Source organism: Cheilinus undulatus, linkage group 1 (genome assembly GCF_018320785.1).
Source record: "Cheilinus undulatus linkage group 1, ASM1832078v1, whole genome shotgun sequence".
Taxonomy (NCBI): domain Eukaryota; kingdom Metazoa; phylum Chordata; class Actinopteri; order Labriformes; family Labridae; genus Cheilinus; species Cheilinus undulatus.
In genome coordinates, this window is record NC_054865.1 from 42226836 (window position 1) to 42240544 (window position 13709).

The 13709-nt window shown below is 40.1% G+C and overlaps 1 protein-coding gene across 2 annotated transcripts in view; it reads left to right on the forward strand.

Annotated features, from left to right (window-relative positions):
* pcdh17 (protocadherin 17) overlaps positions 1–13709 on the forward strand; it is an 85556-nt gene that overhangs the window by 31859 nt on the left and 39988 nt on the right. Inside the window, exons 3-4 of one of the 2 annotated variants that reach the window (XM_041792513.1) lie at positions 1277–1335; positions 3273–3445. In XM_041792513.1, coding sequence (XP_041648447.1) covers positions 1277–1335; positions 3273–3445 — 232 coding nt within the window. The remainder of the gene's footprint in view (positions 1–1276; positions 1336–3272; positions 3446–13709) is intronic. The other variant, XM_041792523.1, reaches the window with a different exon arrangement.

The window sequence follows — 13709 nt, forward strand, 5'->3', positions numbered from 1 at the left end:
AAGTACTGAGGTGGCCTGTCTGACCTTCACACACTCGCTGCCTCATACTGAGCCACCGCAGAGCACGGATGACATTGAAATACTCTATCGACTGAGAGTCAAGCTGTGCATGTGAAAAAGCCTGGCACAAGGAGACATTACTCACTAAACATGACATTTTACTGCTATCAATTCAGGGGCCGAGAGTTGGGCGCTACGCTGTGGTAATTATTTGTGTTACTATGATAAATACAGCTACAACGGTATGAAAGCTATTTCTCTTTGAAGCATTTGTTTCCACCCGTCATACCCCTGCACAACTTCAAGATATTCCTGTAATAATTTAAAGCAAATATAAACACAGTAGATTGTGCCTTCCTGTACCTACATGGTTATTTTTATTATTAGGAACACTGACATGCATGTCTATTAATGCCATGAAGACTTGGATCTTTTTGACCTTTTATCTCCACTGACATGATTAAAAAGTGTAATATACCCTACTTTGATATAATTAACTAGAGAGCGGCTGACTTGGATAGAGAGTTTCCAGTGCCAATGTGATTGATCCAGTCTGTAATGCACTGCTGCATACAGCAGCGAGGATTGAAGAGTGTTTGTGCTCTATAGGAGTATTCCATTATCCTGCTGTATTTTCCCATACATTCCACCCTGTTTCTCTGTGTGGCTGTATAGGTTACACCTTACTGTGTTAGTGTGTTTTTATTTCAATCGATCCACATAGCATAAAGCCCCCTGTGCACGATCAGATAGCCCCTACCATATCGAATAAACACCAGATGGTTGGGCACATACAAGCCTCCATTCTTTGCAAACAGTTTCTAAAATAAAAAATGTGATGAAGCTAAGAAAGTCAACAGTTTTTCACAGAAATGTTGTTAAAAGCACGAGCGAATTGCATTTTAATTTCCGCACAACATTTGCTGTTATTTAGTTGCAAGTGTTTAGCTAACACTTCAACACAGTAAGTGCAAAGTTTTCTATGCTCATCAAGACTATTGTCCCAGCAGTTATTGATTACATTCTGCCTGGCAGATTTGATGCTCAGCTCTGCGGTTTACTCTCAAAAGGCTAATTAGCCTGCTTTATGTGGTTAATGAAATGCTCAAACCTAAACGCCACATCCCCCAGTCCTTTTACTTGCCCCCTGCTCTGTCCTCTACCACGATTTTCTTTCCGCATAATTAATCATATGTCACTGGGAGATCTTGTTTCACAGCAGGATTTATTTCTGTAGAGCCCAATACATGCTTTTTTCTCTTTCTCTTCTCCACAGACGGACAATTTCCCCACTGAGCCTAATTATATGGGTAGCAGACAACAGTTTGTTCAAAGGTAAGAGTCAGGATCTATAACCGTCACTGCATCTCAGACCTTTGTTTTCTTTTCTCCAATAGTCCCAACAGAGTGCTATAATACTAACAGCAGGTAAACTGACAATTAATTGTGAAGGGAGATGAAGATTTGTGAGATTAACTAGGTCTTAAAGTCAACACTTACTGTGTTCTCTGTAATATATAAAATATGATCATGCACTAAAAAAACATCTTTAATCTTTGTAAGCAGACTGATCTTTCAATTGAATATTTCAGGAAGCATTTATTAAATCATTAAACATGTTTTAAAAATGTTCTTGTTTTTCTAACATTCAGGGCTGTTCATTAAAGAGTAACTAAACCCAAGAGTTTGAGCTGATGTGCATCTAACCTGGAATTTCCAAAAATGCCTTTAGAACATAATCAAGAAGGCTTGTAGGAAGAGGAATAAGACACTCCACTTCTTCTTTTTGCTGTCCCTCATCAGCCACAACAAAATCATTCAGCCCATGCTGCTTTTAAGAGCTGATCATTTGCCATAATATCATAAACATTCAAGGTAGACTTAGCATGGACGACCAAAATGTGACACGATGTAGTCATTTAGAATTTAATTGATTCAATTCCAAAAACTGTATTGATCCCCAAGGGGTCAATTTATAGTCACAATTGTAAATATGAATTATATATAAAGAAAAGACAAGTTTTTTTAACTAAATATACAGTATGTATAGGCTATGTCTGTATACAAAAATGAACACTGTTAAAGGCATTTTAAATATAGGGCACATATATCAACAGTAATATGGTTAAATATATGATCCAAGCTGTAGAGTTACAGTAAAAACTTTAAAAGCCAAGAATGGTTGTAGTGCAAGGATAGAAAGGTGATGTGAAATGGAGTAATATAGAGTAAACAAAGTGGCTGTAATGAAATAAAATGTAAATATACATATATAAATGCAAATATAAACAGAGGTATAAGAATGGACTGGGTAAAGAAAAGGTGTTTTAGTGTAAAAAAGGACAAATTTACAGCAGTGACTGCTGAGGGATCCACAAATTTCTATGTTATTGACCTCGTTTTTTTTTTTGGGGGGGGGGGGAATATGGCTTCTTTGTGATCTCAGGCAATTGTAATACATCACCCCCAGTCCTGTAGTGTCACAGCAAAATCTTGTATTGGCTGATCCCTTCTTGACGCACCAGACTTCCATGTTCTTTCCTATAGACCGTTATAGTTAATTTAATAGTCATTTTTCAGATTAAACATCCAGAATACCCTCCTCATTTGAATTGGATAATGTGTTTTTTTTGTGATCATGGTCAACGGTACTACATTACCCACAATCCTAGATTGCCACAGCAATGCCTGTGACTGGCTGGTCCCACCTTTATGCCTCAAATTCTCCCATCCTGTCTGTTTCTAATACTTATAGTCATTTTTCAACAAAAGATTATTCAAGCTGTATCAGGAGGATATTACCCACAATTCTGGAGTGTCACAACAACATCTCTGATTGGTGTAGCCATGAATTTCAACTGTCGACTACTACAAGTGAAGTTAACAGTCAGGGAAGAAGTGGGCACTTTCTGATAAGCTCTGTGATGACTAGAGGCAGCACCACTTACATCATCAGGCACCAGATTAGCTAGTAGAAGATTTCCAAAAAAAGTTTGGTTGCAAGAGACTGTTTCATCTTGTAGAGGGCTGTTGCTATGCAAATTTTTAACACAAAATGTGGAATTGAAATACTTCTTGCTAAATTCTCAAGATTAGGACCCCAACCGATTAACAGTTCTACTAAATCACCATCTACAAACGCCTACTACTGAAAAAGTGGTCTGAGGTTTAGTTACTCTTTAATTGTGTCCCTTAACCTCAATTGATAATATAAATAAAAATCCATAGGCAGCGTATTAAAACTCTCTTCACTTTTTTGTCTATTTGTTCAGTAGTTCGACATTCAAAGACCCAGAGCGAGCCAGCCTCAGAGACAGTGGCCACGGGGACAGCGACCAGGCCGACAGCGACCAGGACACCAACAAAGGCTCCTGCTGTGACATGTCTGCAAAAGAGGCCCTCAAACTAAAGGCCACGGGCGTGAAACCACCACCTCTGGAGCAAGGTGAGCCCTCACTGTAAAATCCTACTGCATGAAAGTGAAAAATGAAAGATTCTCTGAACACACTTGAACCAAATGACTATCAATCTGCTCCCTGCGCTCAAGTTATTTGTATTAACGATTGAGCTCCTGACTTGCCTGAATGCGCACAATCTGAACTCCTACTCGACCACTTTATTCTCCTTTACTTTCTTCTCTGCACTTTCTCATTTAACGTGTGTATGCCTATGTGTGCCTATGTTTGAGGGTGTGAGCGAGTGAGCATTCCATACACGTCCTCAGTTTATCAAAGCAGACAAGCCCATTATGTTTTTATAAGCCCAACTACTTCAGCCTCTCCATTTAGTCCCCCTTCCCTGAGCAGCCGTCTCTGAAACTTTGATAATGGAACATGGAAAATGACTTAGTGAGCGGCAGGCGATGTAGCTTCGTAGTGCGGTGATTAAATATGAATAATTATTCTAAGCGCTGTGGGTCGGGCAGATTACACATGACATGTGTAGAACAATAACTCCCCAGATATAAGTTGTTGCAGTCCTCCTCACCCCAGCCACCTCGCATGATTAGTGCAGGATGAGGGGAGCCAAGAAAGACAAGATTATACAGAGTATAATGGTATATAGAGAGAAGAAATGGAGCAGGAGGGTATGGTAGATTTCTCACTGCAGCTTCAACCAGTCATGTAGCTTGGTGTGGGCCATTACCTGCTCGGAAAAACAGATATTCCCACAGAAATACAAATTCACTCAAGTCTCTATCCAAGAGGAATGTATCTCAGTGACTGGATTCAGCTGCAAAGAGCTCCGTACTGAACATGGATCCTGTGTAATGGTGCTATTAATCCAGGGAACAGAAGGCCTGTTTTACTCCTTGCGGAAGGACAATGACAATTTGTGCAACACTCTGTACTGCAATATGCAAGTCTGACTAGATAGCATTTTTTTTTTCCTTTTCATTGGTTTTTAGAATGAAAAAAAGCCACACACGTTGGCAAGAGAAATTGGCCAATTAAAATGCTCCATATGTTTCTCATTTTGAAAATGTTCCCATTTAATTGTCCGTGGGGGACTGAAGGAATCACATTTATATGCACAAAACACATGACAAAGCCTATGCTGGGCCACAGTCAATCATTAAAAACAGCCCCTATATTATTATAAATGAATGTTTACTGTATAGAAAGATTCAGCCAGCTACAGCCTGTCCGTGTACCTTTATGCACATTTAGTCCCAGCTGTCCCTCTTTGACAGACTTTTACAAAAGATTGTTGCAACAATCCACAAGTAGAAAGTGCAGGTAACTCTTCAGAAGGCTCTAACCTGTCTTCTTCTGTTTCTCACTCATCCCTGCCCTCCCATTTACTCTCAGCCCGCCGCCGTGTTTTCACCCCCGCTTCACAACTTGCGTTCCACTTCTCCACCTCTCCTTGTTTGGGGAAATCGATTGATGTGAGATTAGACAGTTAACTGGCTGCAGCTGGCTGTGTTTAGCCAATAACATGTGGGCTTAGCAAAGCTTGTGGGGGAGGGCAGGGGCAGGAGGCCAAGGCATCGTTGCAAAAGCGGTGATGAGGAGTGAGGGGCGGCGAACATCATTCTGGCTCTGTTCCAGTGCGTCTTTATTAAGTTGCAAAGCTACCAATTCGAGGCTCAAAAGCAGCAAATAATGCCCCACTTTGAGTTAATATTTACACAAGACGGCAATTTTACAGTCAAATAGCCTGCCTCTTAAATTAATTTGTCTCCTGCCTAGAAAGGTCTGCATTAACTTTATATTATATATCCTCCTGCTGATACATCTCAACATGGTCCCCTGCCTGTTAGGCTCAAGAGTAGTCCCATATGCTTCTTTATCTAAAGCATGCCTACTCTTGTACAGGTTATTTATTACAGTAATTTGATGGCTTTTCATGGAGGCTTGGTAGGAAGTAAAAGAAAATAAAGCCAAAAGAGAAACTAACACAAGGAAGTAGGATGTGATGTGCCACTCTACAGTTAGCCAACTGTATTTAGCTAAAAACAGCTCCCAGTGCACTCACACATCACACAGGTATGGGATGCCTTTTGTCAGATGGAGGGAGAATAAAGGAATATGGAGGCTGTCATTGGTCACTCTCCCTCGGGTCGCCTTCCTGCAGGCCTATATTCTTCACATCTCAGCACTTTGTATCTACTTCATAGGTCTCTCAGTTCACCCCCCTCTCCTCTCCTCCTCTGCGTCTTTATCCTGTCTTTAGTCCTCTGTTTCTCTCCTAGCATAGCCCTTCCAATTACTTTCTGTAGCTGTCTCTGCTCGCTTGCCAGGACACTGCGGCCTCATTCACTGGCTCGGTATAAACAGAATGACAAGTACCCGAAGCATGTAGTTCAGTCCCAATCAATCCCCAATCCTGCTTTGGTTTTTGGACTCTACAGCATGCTGACACTCTTACCCTTTCTGTGTGATTCTCCCATCCTCTTTAACACTAGAAAGACCATAGCAGTCAATTTTAATGTTTTCCCATTTGGAATAGGTTTAACTTTGCTAAATTAAAAGTAGCAATGCTGCTGGTCCCTGGCTTTTCCTAGAACTGTAGTTATTTTAATTTAGAATGTAATTTTTTTTTAAGGCAAAGGAAATATGACCACTTCTACCTAAAAAGACCACAGGAAGTCATTTTGACTGCACAGATTTTACTGCCCTTAAATAAATACATTCTTCCTGTAGTGGAAGCAGTATCTTGGTTGATTGGTTTAAGGTAAATAACTAGACTAAGAGGGTTTTATCCTGGTGTTAGTCAGGATAAATATGCTGTACTGTGGTGCTGATAAAGGAATAGTTTGAATGACAATTTAAGAGGTGGCCATACTAAGACATTGTCTCTATCATTGTGGTTCATTAATCTAACTGTACCTCATATTTTACAAGTTGAAGGTCATTATTTTATCAATTGGAAATTTAACCAGACATGCAAAATTAGCACTGACAAAAACAACAAATTGGTTTGATGTGAAACAATAGTACCAAAAAACATAAAGCATGTTATAACATCAAATATATGTTTAAAATATGCCCTAATGCAACAGGTTTCTCTGGCTGTGTTGCTTTTGCTAAGCTTTAACATTTCTCCTAAGTAAAGCTACAATGTAGTAAAACTTAATCTTTATAGATCAACTAATAAGATTAACATCCTTAATGACTGAGCTAATTGCTCTGCAGTGTTACTGTGTCTATATGCGTAAAAGTGACAGTAGGTGGTAACAGACCTGCAGTATTTATTGGGATAGTTGTGCACAAGCTTTCCGGTGATCAGGACAGCAAGTCCACCCCCAAAATGTACTTTGCCTCAATAATTTGTACATGAAATACTGATATAATGATTTCACAATATAAAGGGATTAAAATGGATATTTTAATCATCATATCAGATACAGCCAGTTGTTTTTTCTTTCTTGTTCTGAGAGTGTTAGGTGAATCATGAAAAATACATGTGTTTTTGTATGATTGAATGATTAAAGTACATAGTGACAAACAATATTAAAAAAAGTTTACATGATCTTGTTAAAATGTTCATAATTGTGTTATTTCATTTTTAAAAAAGATATCCTGTCAAATTAAATGTATATCTGTTTGTATTGAGTAATAATAGTAAGACATAACAGATTTTTTCAGTTTAGCAAAATGACCTCTTACAGTCTTTCCAGTAGGAATTCTAGCCTTTACAGTGTTAAGCTTTCATTGTACCATGCTCTGACTTTCACTATTTTTCCCTCCATTATTAATAGGCATTGTTAAAAAAAAAAAAACAGCACACAACTCCCTATTTCCATGCGTGTAATTCATCTTCTTCTCTGATATTCGTCGCGCTTTCCTTCCAGACAACATAATCTGGACATCTTCGCACAAGGGACTAGTCTCAAATTGATTAATTAGCCCTGCAAAATTGGTAGCAATGTATTAATTAAGCTTAAGTATATCAAATCCATTTTTTGCCAGTTTTAAACAGCGATTAATTGATGCTCCGACGCGTCTGCAGCTGAAGCTGATACGAGCTCGTCTGGCTCGGGCGGAGTGGCTGGCAGCACATCGCTCGCCTCTGTGGAGATGACTGCCACAGTCGCTATCACGAACAGACAGGCGGCAGTGGTGTAGGGAGATGTTACCCACTGATAGGGCTGTCTAAGGGAACAGAGAGAGAGAGAGAGTGGGAGGGAGGGATGATGTAGGAGGAGGAGGAGGAGGATGAGCGTGGAGGGGATGCTGTTTGACAGGGATACTGCTTGACTGTACCAGCTGACCCAGCCTAATTAGCTGCGATCAGAGTGTGATAATCAAACCGCCTCCTGCCTTGTTTTAAGAGCAGGAGGCATGAGTGGGACAGAGGAGGAGAAAGAGGAGGAGGATGTGAAACCACTAGGACAGAGTTGATACAGTGAGGAGAGGCAGCATGAGATGTGCTCCTGTAGCAGCGCCGTAAAAGGCGTTGAAATTGGCTTTTCTACGTTATTTGATAGAACCCCCCCCCTTCCCGAACATCATCGCTCACCTTGTGAATAGCTTAAATAAGGGAATTGTCAGGCTTTATCAGCTCCTCTCAAACATGCAAACTCTTGGCTAACACACACAAACTGTGCAAAATATATTTGATTACATTGGCAGTAAACTTGATTACCCAACAGCTACCCAACTAATTGTGGTCCTGGATTGAGCAGAAATCCTTTGAACTCAAACAAAGACACATTTGGAATATCAATACCCTTACTTTGAAGGGTTTATCCAGCAGGTGAATATCTTCAAATCTACCAAACATATTTGATTGCAAGTGGAGGAGCTGATGGCATGGGAAGGTCATTAATATTTTCGATGTTGCTCTTTATTCTCAGGTTTGTTTTAACTCTAAGGCTCTGAAGAAAAACAGGCCTTGGTTCTATTTAAATCTTTCATTTCAGACTGTTTGAGCTAGAATTATCTTCTTTAATATCACCATGCTAGTTTGAAGAAGGACTTTCCAGCCCATGTGAGAGCTCTTGAGTGTTTTATTTACCTCTTTCTATAGCCCATGTTTGAATTTTAGTCTTTAAGAGTAGGTACAATATATCTTTTATGAAGACCTTGTTGTATGTAATTTCAACATCAGTTTCACTCATTTATGCTCATGAATAACCGGAGACTGTAAACCTATGAAAGCTGTCTTATTCCTTTGGAAAAACGATTGTCTTCACAATAATACTCTCACCATTTTCAAACAAAAACTTTTTCAAGTGTTTCCTTGTGACGGATTTCTTAGTTCTTACAGTTTTACTGTAAAACTTTCTAGAAAATAATGGACCTAACTTGGCAATTACTCACCCTTTAAATCATGAGGAAATGAGGTCTTTATACATTGTTTTTGAAAAATAGGGTTTCTTCATCACTTCATACTCCCAAACAAACCGAGAGTATAGACTTTAATCCATCTTAAATATTCACCCAGCTTCCCTTGTGGCAGTCTTAATCTTAAAACGCTACCACTACTGTACCCACCCCACCCCCACCCCAAAGTGTTTCAAGTTCCCCACAATCTTTTTTTCTTTTCATGTGAAGCAATTAATTTAGAATTATGAGCAAACCTTTGATAAACAAAAATGCAATTCCAAGATTAATTGACTGGTCAGAAGTCAGATCAGATGCCCTTTTCACACTTGTAGCCATGGCAACCTCTATCTAGCTAACTGTGGCCTTCAATAAACCTTTATCTGGCTGTTGGAAAAGGGCATTCCATTCAACATCATTCATATTTCATGAAGAGATGAATACAGACACAATGTCAGAGGGTGGGTAGATGCATATTACATATGTTGTTTGAATGCTTCTGAATTTGTATTCAAGATGCAGCACAAGATCAGCCTGTTTGGAGTCTGTCATTGGCATGTTTGTTACAAGTTCTCTGAAGACAGCATACTGGATTTAGATTAGGGTTGCAGGAAAATCCATAAGGGTGTTAAATACTGAGTGGTTTTATTGTGGCAGACCAATCATACCTTTGCAGTTTAAACTAATGCAACCACAGTGGGGATGAAATAATTCATCAGCATTGTTGACTAGATTAGTCACAAACAGATAAAATAGTTGAATATTCATTGGTGGATTGGGGAGTGAGTCTCTGCCCCAAACAAAGGAGTTCAAGTGTCTCGGGGTCTTGTCCATGACCGAGGGTAGAATGTACCACGTGATTGGCAGGCAGATTGCAGCATCGGCAGATTGCAGACATTGTACCAAGCCATTGTGGGGGAGAGGGAGCTGAGCTTAAAGGCAAAGCTCTCAATTTACCAGTCAATCTACGTTCCAACCCTCAACTGTGGTCATGTGCTCGGGGTAAGAGATCGCTGACTGGGAGGGCCTCTCTGTGCAGCGTTTCTCCCCTGCATGCATGGGTTTTCTCTCCGATTCTCTTCCTCTCACCACCAAAGACGTGCTCCTTACGTTGTTTGGCGACCCTAAACTGGCAGTTGGTGTGAGTGTGTGGGTGCCTGGTTGTTTGTCCTCTATACATTAGCCTGGGATTGACTGGCGACCAGTCCAGGGTGTACCCTGCCTCTCTTTTTACACTTTCATGGCTTTGAAATTGGTTAAAACTATCTGGCAGGTGTAAACAGTGCCCAATATTACTGTTTAAGAGATAAAATTAAAATAATGAAAAATAAAGATACAAGGTTTAGGCCTGATGTCAGCAATATAATAACTTGGACATTATAACAGCGTAATTAGGCTACACAGAAACAACCCATACTATCACTGGCTATGTTTAAAACTGCTCAGGGGCGTGGGTTTAACTCAGTTGGTAGAGCAGACGCCCTTATACAGAGGCTTTAGTCCTCAGTGCACTGGTCAGGGATTGATTCCCAGTCTCACTGCTGTTTTGTGCATAATAATCCCACAAATCCTTAAAAAGTATAGATGTATACTGTACGTTGGTTGAATTTAGATTTTTCATGGCACATTCCCTCAGTATGAGTCATTTATTGATTGTGCATAAATGCACCTGAATAGTGGACTAATCGTCTGAGTATTTTGTGACTAGTTGACGTAGAAAATAGTCATTAGTTGCATCCCTAAATCACAGTCATTTGGTTTATTTGTAGCTTCTATCTTCCTTTGCTTTCACTGTTAATTTTATTTGGGTTTCCTTTGGGGTAAATCACAATGTCTACAGTTAAGTTTTCAGTTAAAGATGAAGACAAAGACTGAGACAGACAGAGGGAGAAAGCGAGACCCACGCTGTTCAGACACAGTACAATTGGATCCCCCGGAAAAAAAAAAAAAAAATACAAATGAACAAAGCAACACAAAATCTGGCTGCTGAAAGACAGGCTGCTTGAAGACGCACTTCTTCTGAAACGTTTCCAGCGGGCATTGAAAAGAAAGTGGAGATGTGATGGAGGCACAGCACAGCCAGAAAGTGACTCAGTCTTGCGGACAAGGACTGACTTTCAGACTTTAATTCATCAAAAGAAACAGTAACTGTTGACATGAGGGCCTGAAAAGTGCTGGCAAAGATCATTCAAAGCCATTTATGGTAAATACATTATGCTATAATATATTATACCTAAATCTTTCATACCCTTTGGCCATGATATAAAGAGGCTTTTTTTCCAATGCGGCATAAATAACCCCAAGTCCTTAGGAAATTTATATATCATTGGTGACAACAACAAATAAAGCACCAACATTCCTCATTGATTTACACTTAAAAGAGAAAAAAATGTAGCTGCTGGAAATGTAAACCTCTATAAATCAGTACAGAAAGACTTAATTATTATCCAAACACCTCCCATTATTACATGAGCGTTAGTTTGAAGGCTTTGACAGGGTGTTCTCTTTAGTGCAGTGAAGAGACTGTTAATGTGCGATTCTTCACACGATGTGCGATGTTAAAGTTGTTGCTCTGCAGGTTAATGGTACCAACATCTGCTGAGAAGAGAGGGGCCTCATTTGAGTGCTTTGTAATTAGTTAGTATACAAACATTACTCTAAATAGGTAGCATATGGGGGAGTCACGGTTTCATGTGATGCTATCACATCCGTCTGTTTAAACATGATTAATTGAGGCCATCACAGTATGTTTACAACGGTTGTAACAGAGCTCCACTTTGGCTAGCATGTCACTGACTGCTCTTTTCATCAGTAATCATTCATTTCAGTGTTGAATTTTTATCCCCTCCTCGTGGGGTATCTGTCTTAAGCTTAAAGAATCTCTCTCAAAGTCGTGGCATGGCCTCGGGGAGTAGCCTAGATTAGAAAAAACAAGCCACATCTGAAAACAGCAGCCAGATGCTCATGTTTCTCCTTACTGTGTGTGCAAGCCGGATTTGTCTCTGAGCTTTTCATCTTGTCCTGCTCCTCATCTTCTTCTTCTTCTTCTTCGGCTTTCTGCATCCCGTCCCCGGCTTTGGCTGATAGCCGGATACATGGCAACATCACCAGCTACTTTCCTGGTTTAGAAAACGAGAACCATCTGCAATCTGGACTTTGGGAAACGTCACTCAAAGTCAAACAAAATGTGTGTGCTTGTGCTCACTCTCTTGTGCCAGAGCGTGCGTTCACCCCATTCTTAGAGGATATGGCGGTATCGCACAGCAGTGAGGCGATTTGCAGCTAAGCTAGTGGAATCCCGTGGAAAGCCTAAAATCTTGTGGGGTGAAGGGAGGGAAAATATCACAGTCTTAGGATTTCCTCCCTCTCATTATGGAAGATTTAAAGGGATTAGTCTATTTTCTTTAATATACTAAGTTTTTATTAAAATCCATTGTTATGATTGTGGTTCATGAAGGGTAATGTCCATTCTCATGTCCTTCCTCTTGAGTGTGTGATGGTCGGCTGGGTGGGCTGCTGTAGGGGTGTGATTTCCACCTCTGAACCTCAGTGCGTCTGCACGGCAGCTCACCCTCCTGATCCTCATTCAGCCAGTGAGTCCTATCTCAAGCACTGTGGCACCACAGTGTTGGAGAGGATTGATGAATATCTGGGACTCTAACCACTTGGGCTATAAATCTCTGACATTATCCCTTCACCCGGGTCGCTGCGCTGAATAATTATGGCATGTTTATAGAAGCAATGAGTAAAAATATGTCTTATTTCACTCTGAGCACCATTACAGCCTCTTATCGTGGCATGACTGGACTTCTCATCTCTAAAAAAATCTGCTTTAGATCCCATTGAAAGTGCTTTTCATTGCCCCTAAATGCTTACGGCTGCCCAGCCCTCTATCCACATACACGCCGCTCTGTAATGAGAACATTACAGGGTATTAATCCAGGAGTGTGCTCACTCACATTAGACACTGAAAATACACACAAAGCCATTAAATTCTAGGGAAGGCCCATTAAAAAATGTAGGCACACTGAATGTGGGGATTAGGGCAGAGTCGTGCAGATTTAAAGTTAATCACTCTTCAAACGTATTGTTAAACTTTTATCCACTCTCCAATGAGGTCCAGTAAAAGCCCTGTCACATTTTTATTATCATTATGAGTTTTTTGTAACGTTTTTGGCTCTGCTTTTTGGGAAACAGATTTTGCACTCATGGTGTTACACATGTGTTACACACAGGCCTGCCCACAGAGTTGGCTGGGCCCCTGTAAGCCGCAGAGAATGGGCCCTCCCCAGTTGTGATTTCTTGACTATGTGTTTTGGTCCGGTAGCATTGGTGCTAGCATCCTGGCCAGCAGTTACCGTATTTCAGAGCTGAAAAGTGTAAAGCTATTATTGGGCCTGATGTTGAAAATGTGAAATCGTGCCACTATTTATCAACTTTTCACTATTTTTCCACCCATTTTTGCCACTTTAAACCAATTTTTACAACTTTGTGACACTTTATTTGCCATTTTTAACCAATCTATCCTACTTGTTTACCCCTTGTTTTGCTAATTTTAACCGATTTTCTCTGATTTTTTTTTTTTTTTTTTACTCGCAACTCTTATTGCCATTTTTTCTCCTTTTTTGCCACATTGTCGACTTTAATACATTCTCACCACTGAAGAAGTGATTCCAGCCATTTACTGCCACTTTTAACCCATTAGGCACTTTTTGTCCACTTTTTTTTAAAACTATTTTGCCCCTTAAAGCCAAGTTTTGCCACTTTTCTGTTTTTAGCCAATTATGCCACTTTTAGCCTATTTTCACAGCTGTTTTTTTTTTCAGTTTGTATCACCACTATTTACCGCCCCTTTGCCCCTTCTTCTTTTTTTTTACAACTTTTTTGCCACTTTTAGCCAAGTTTTGCCATTTTATTCCACTTGCAACCAATTTT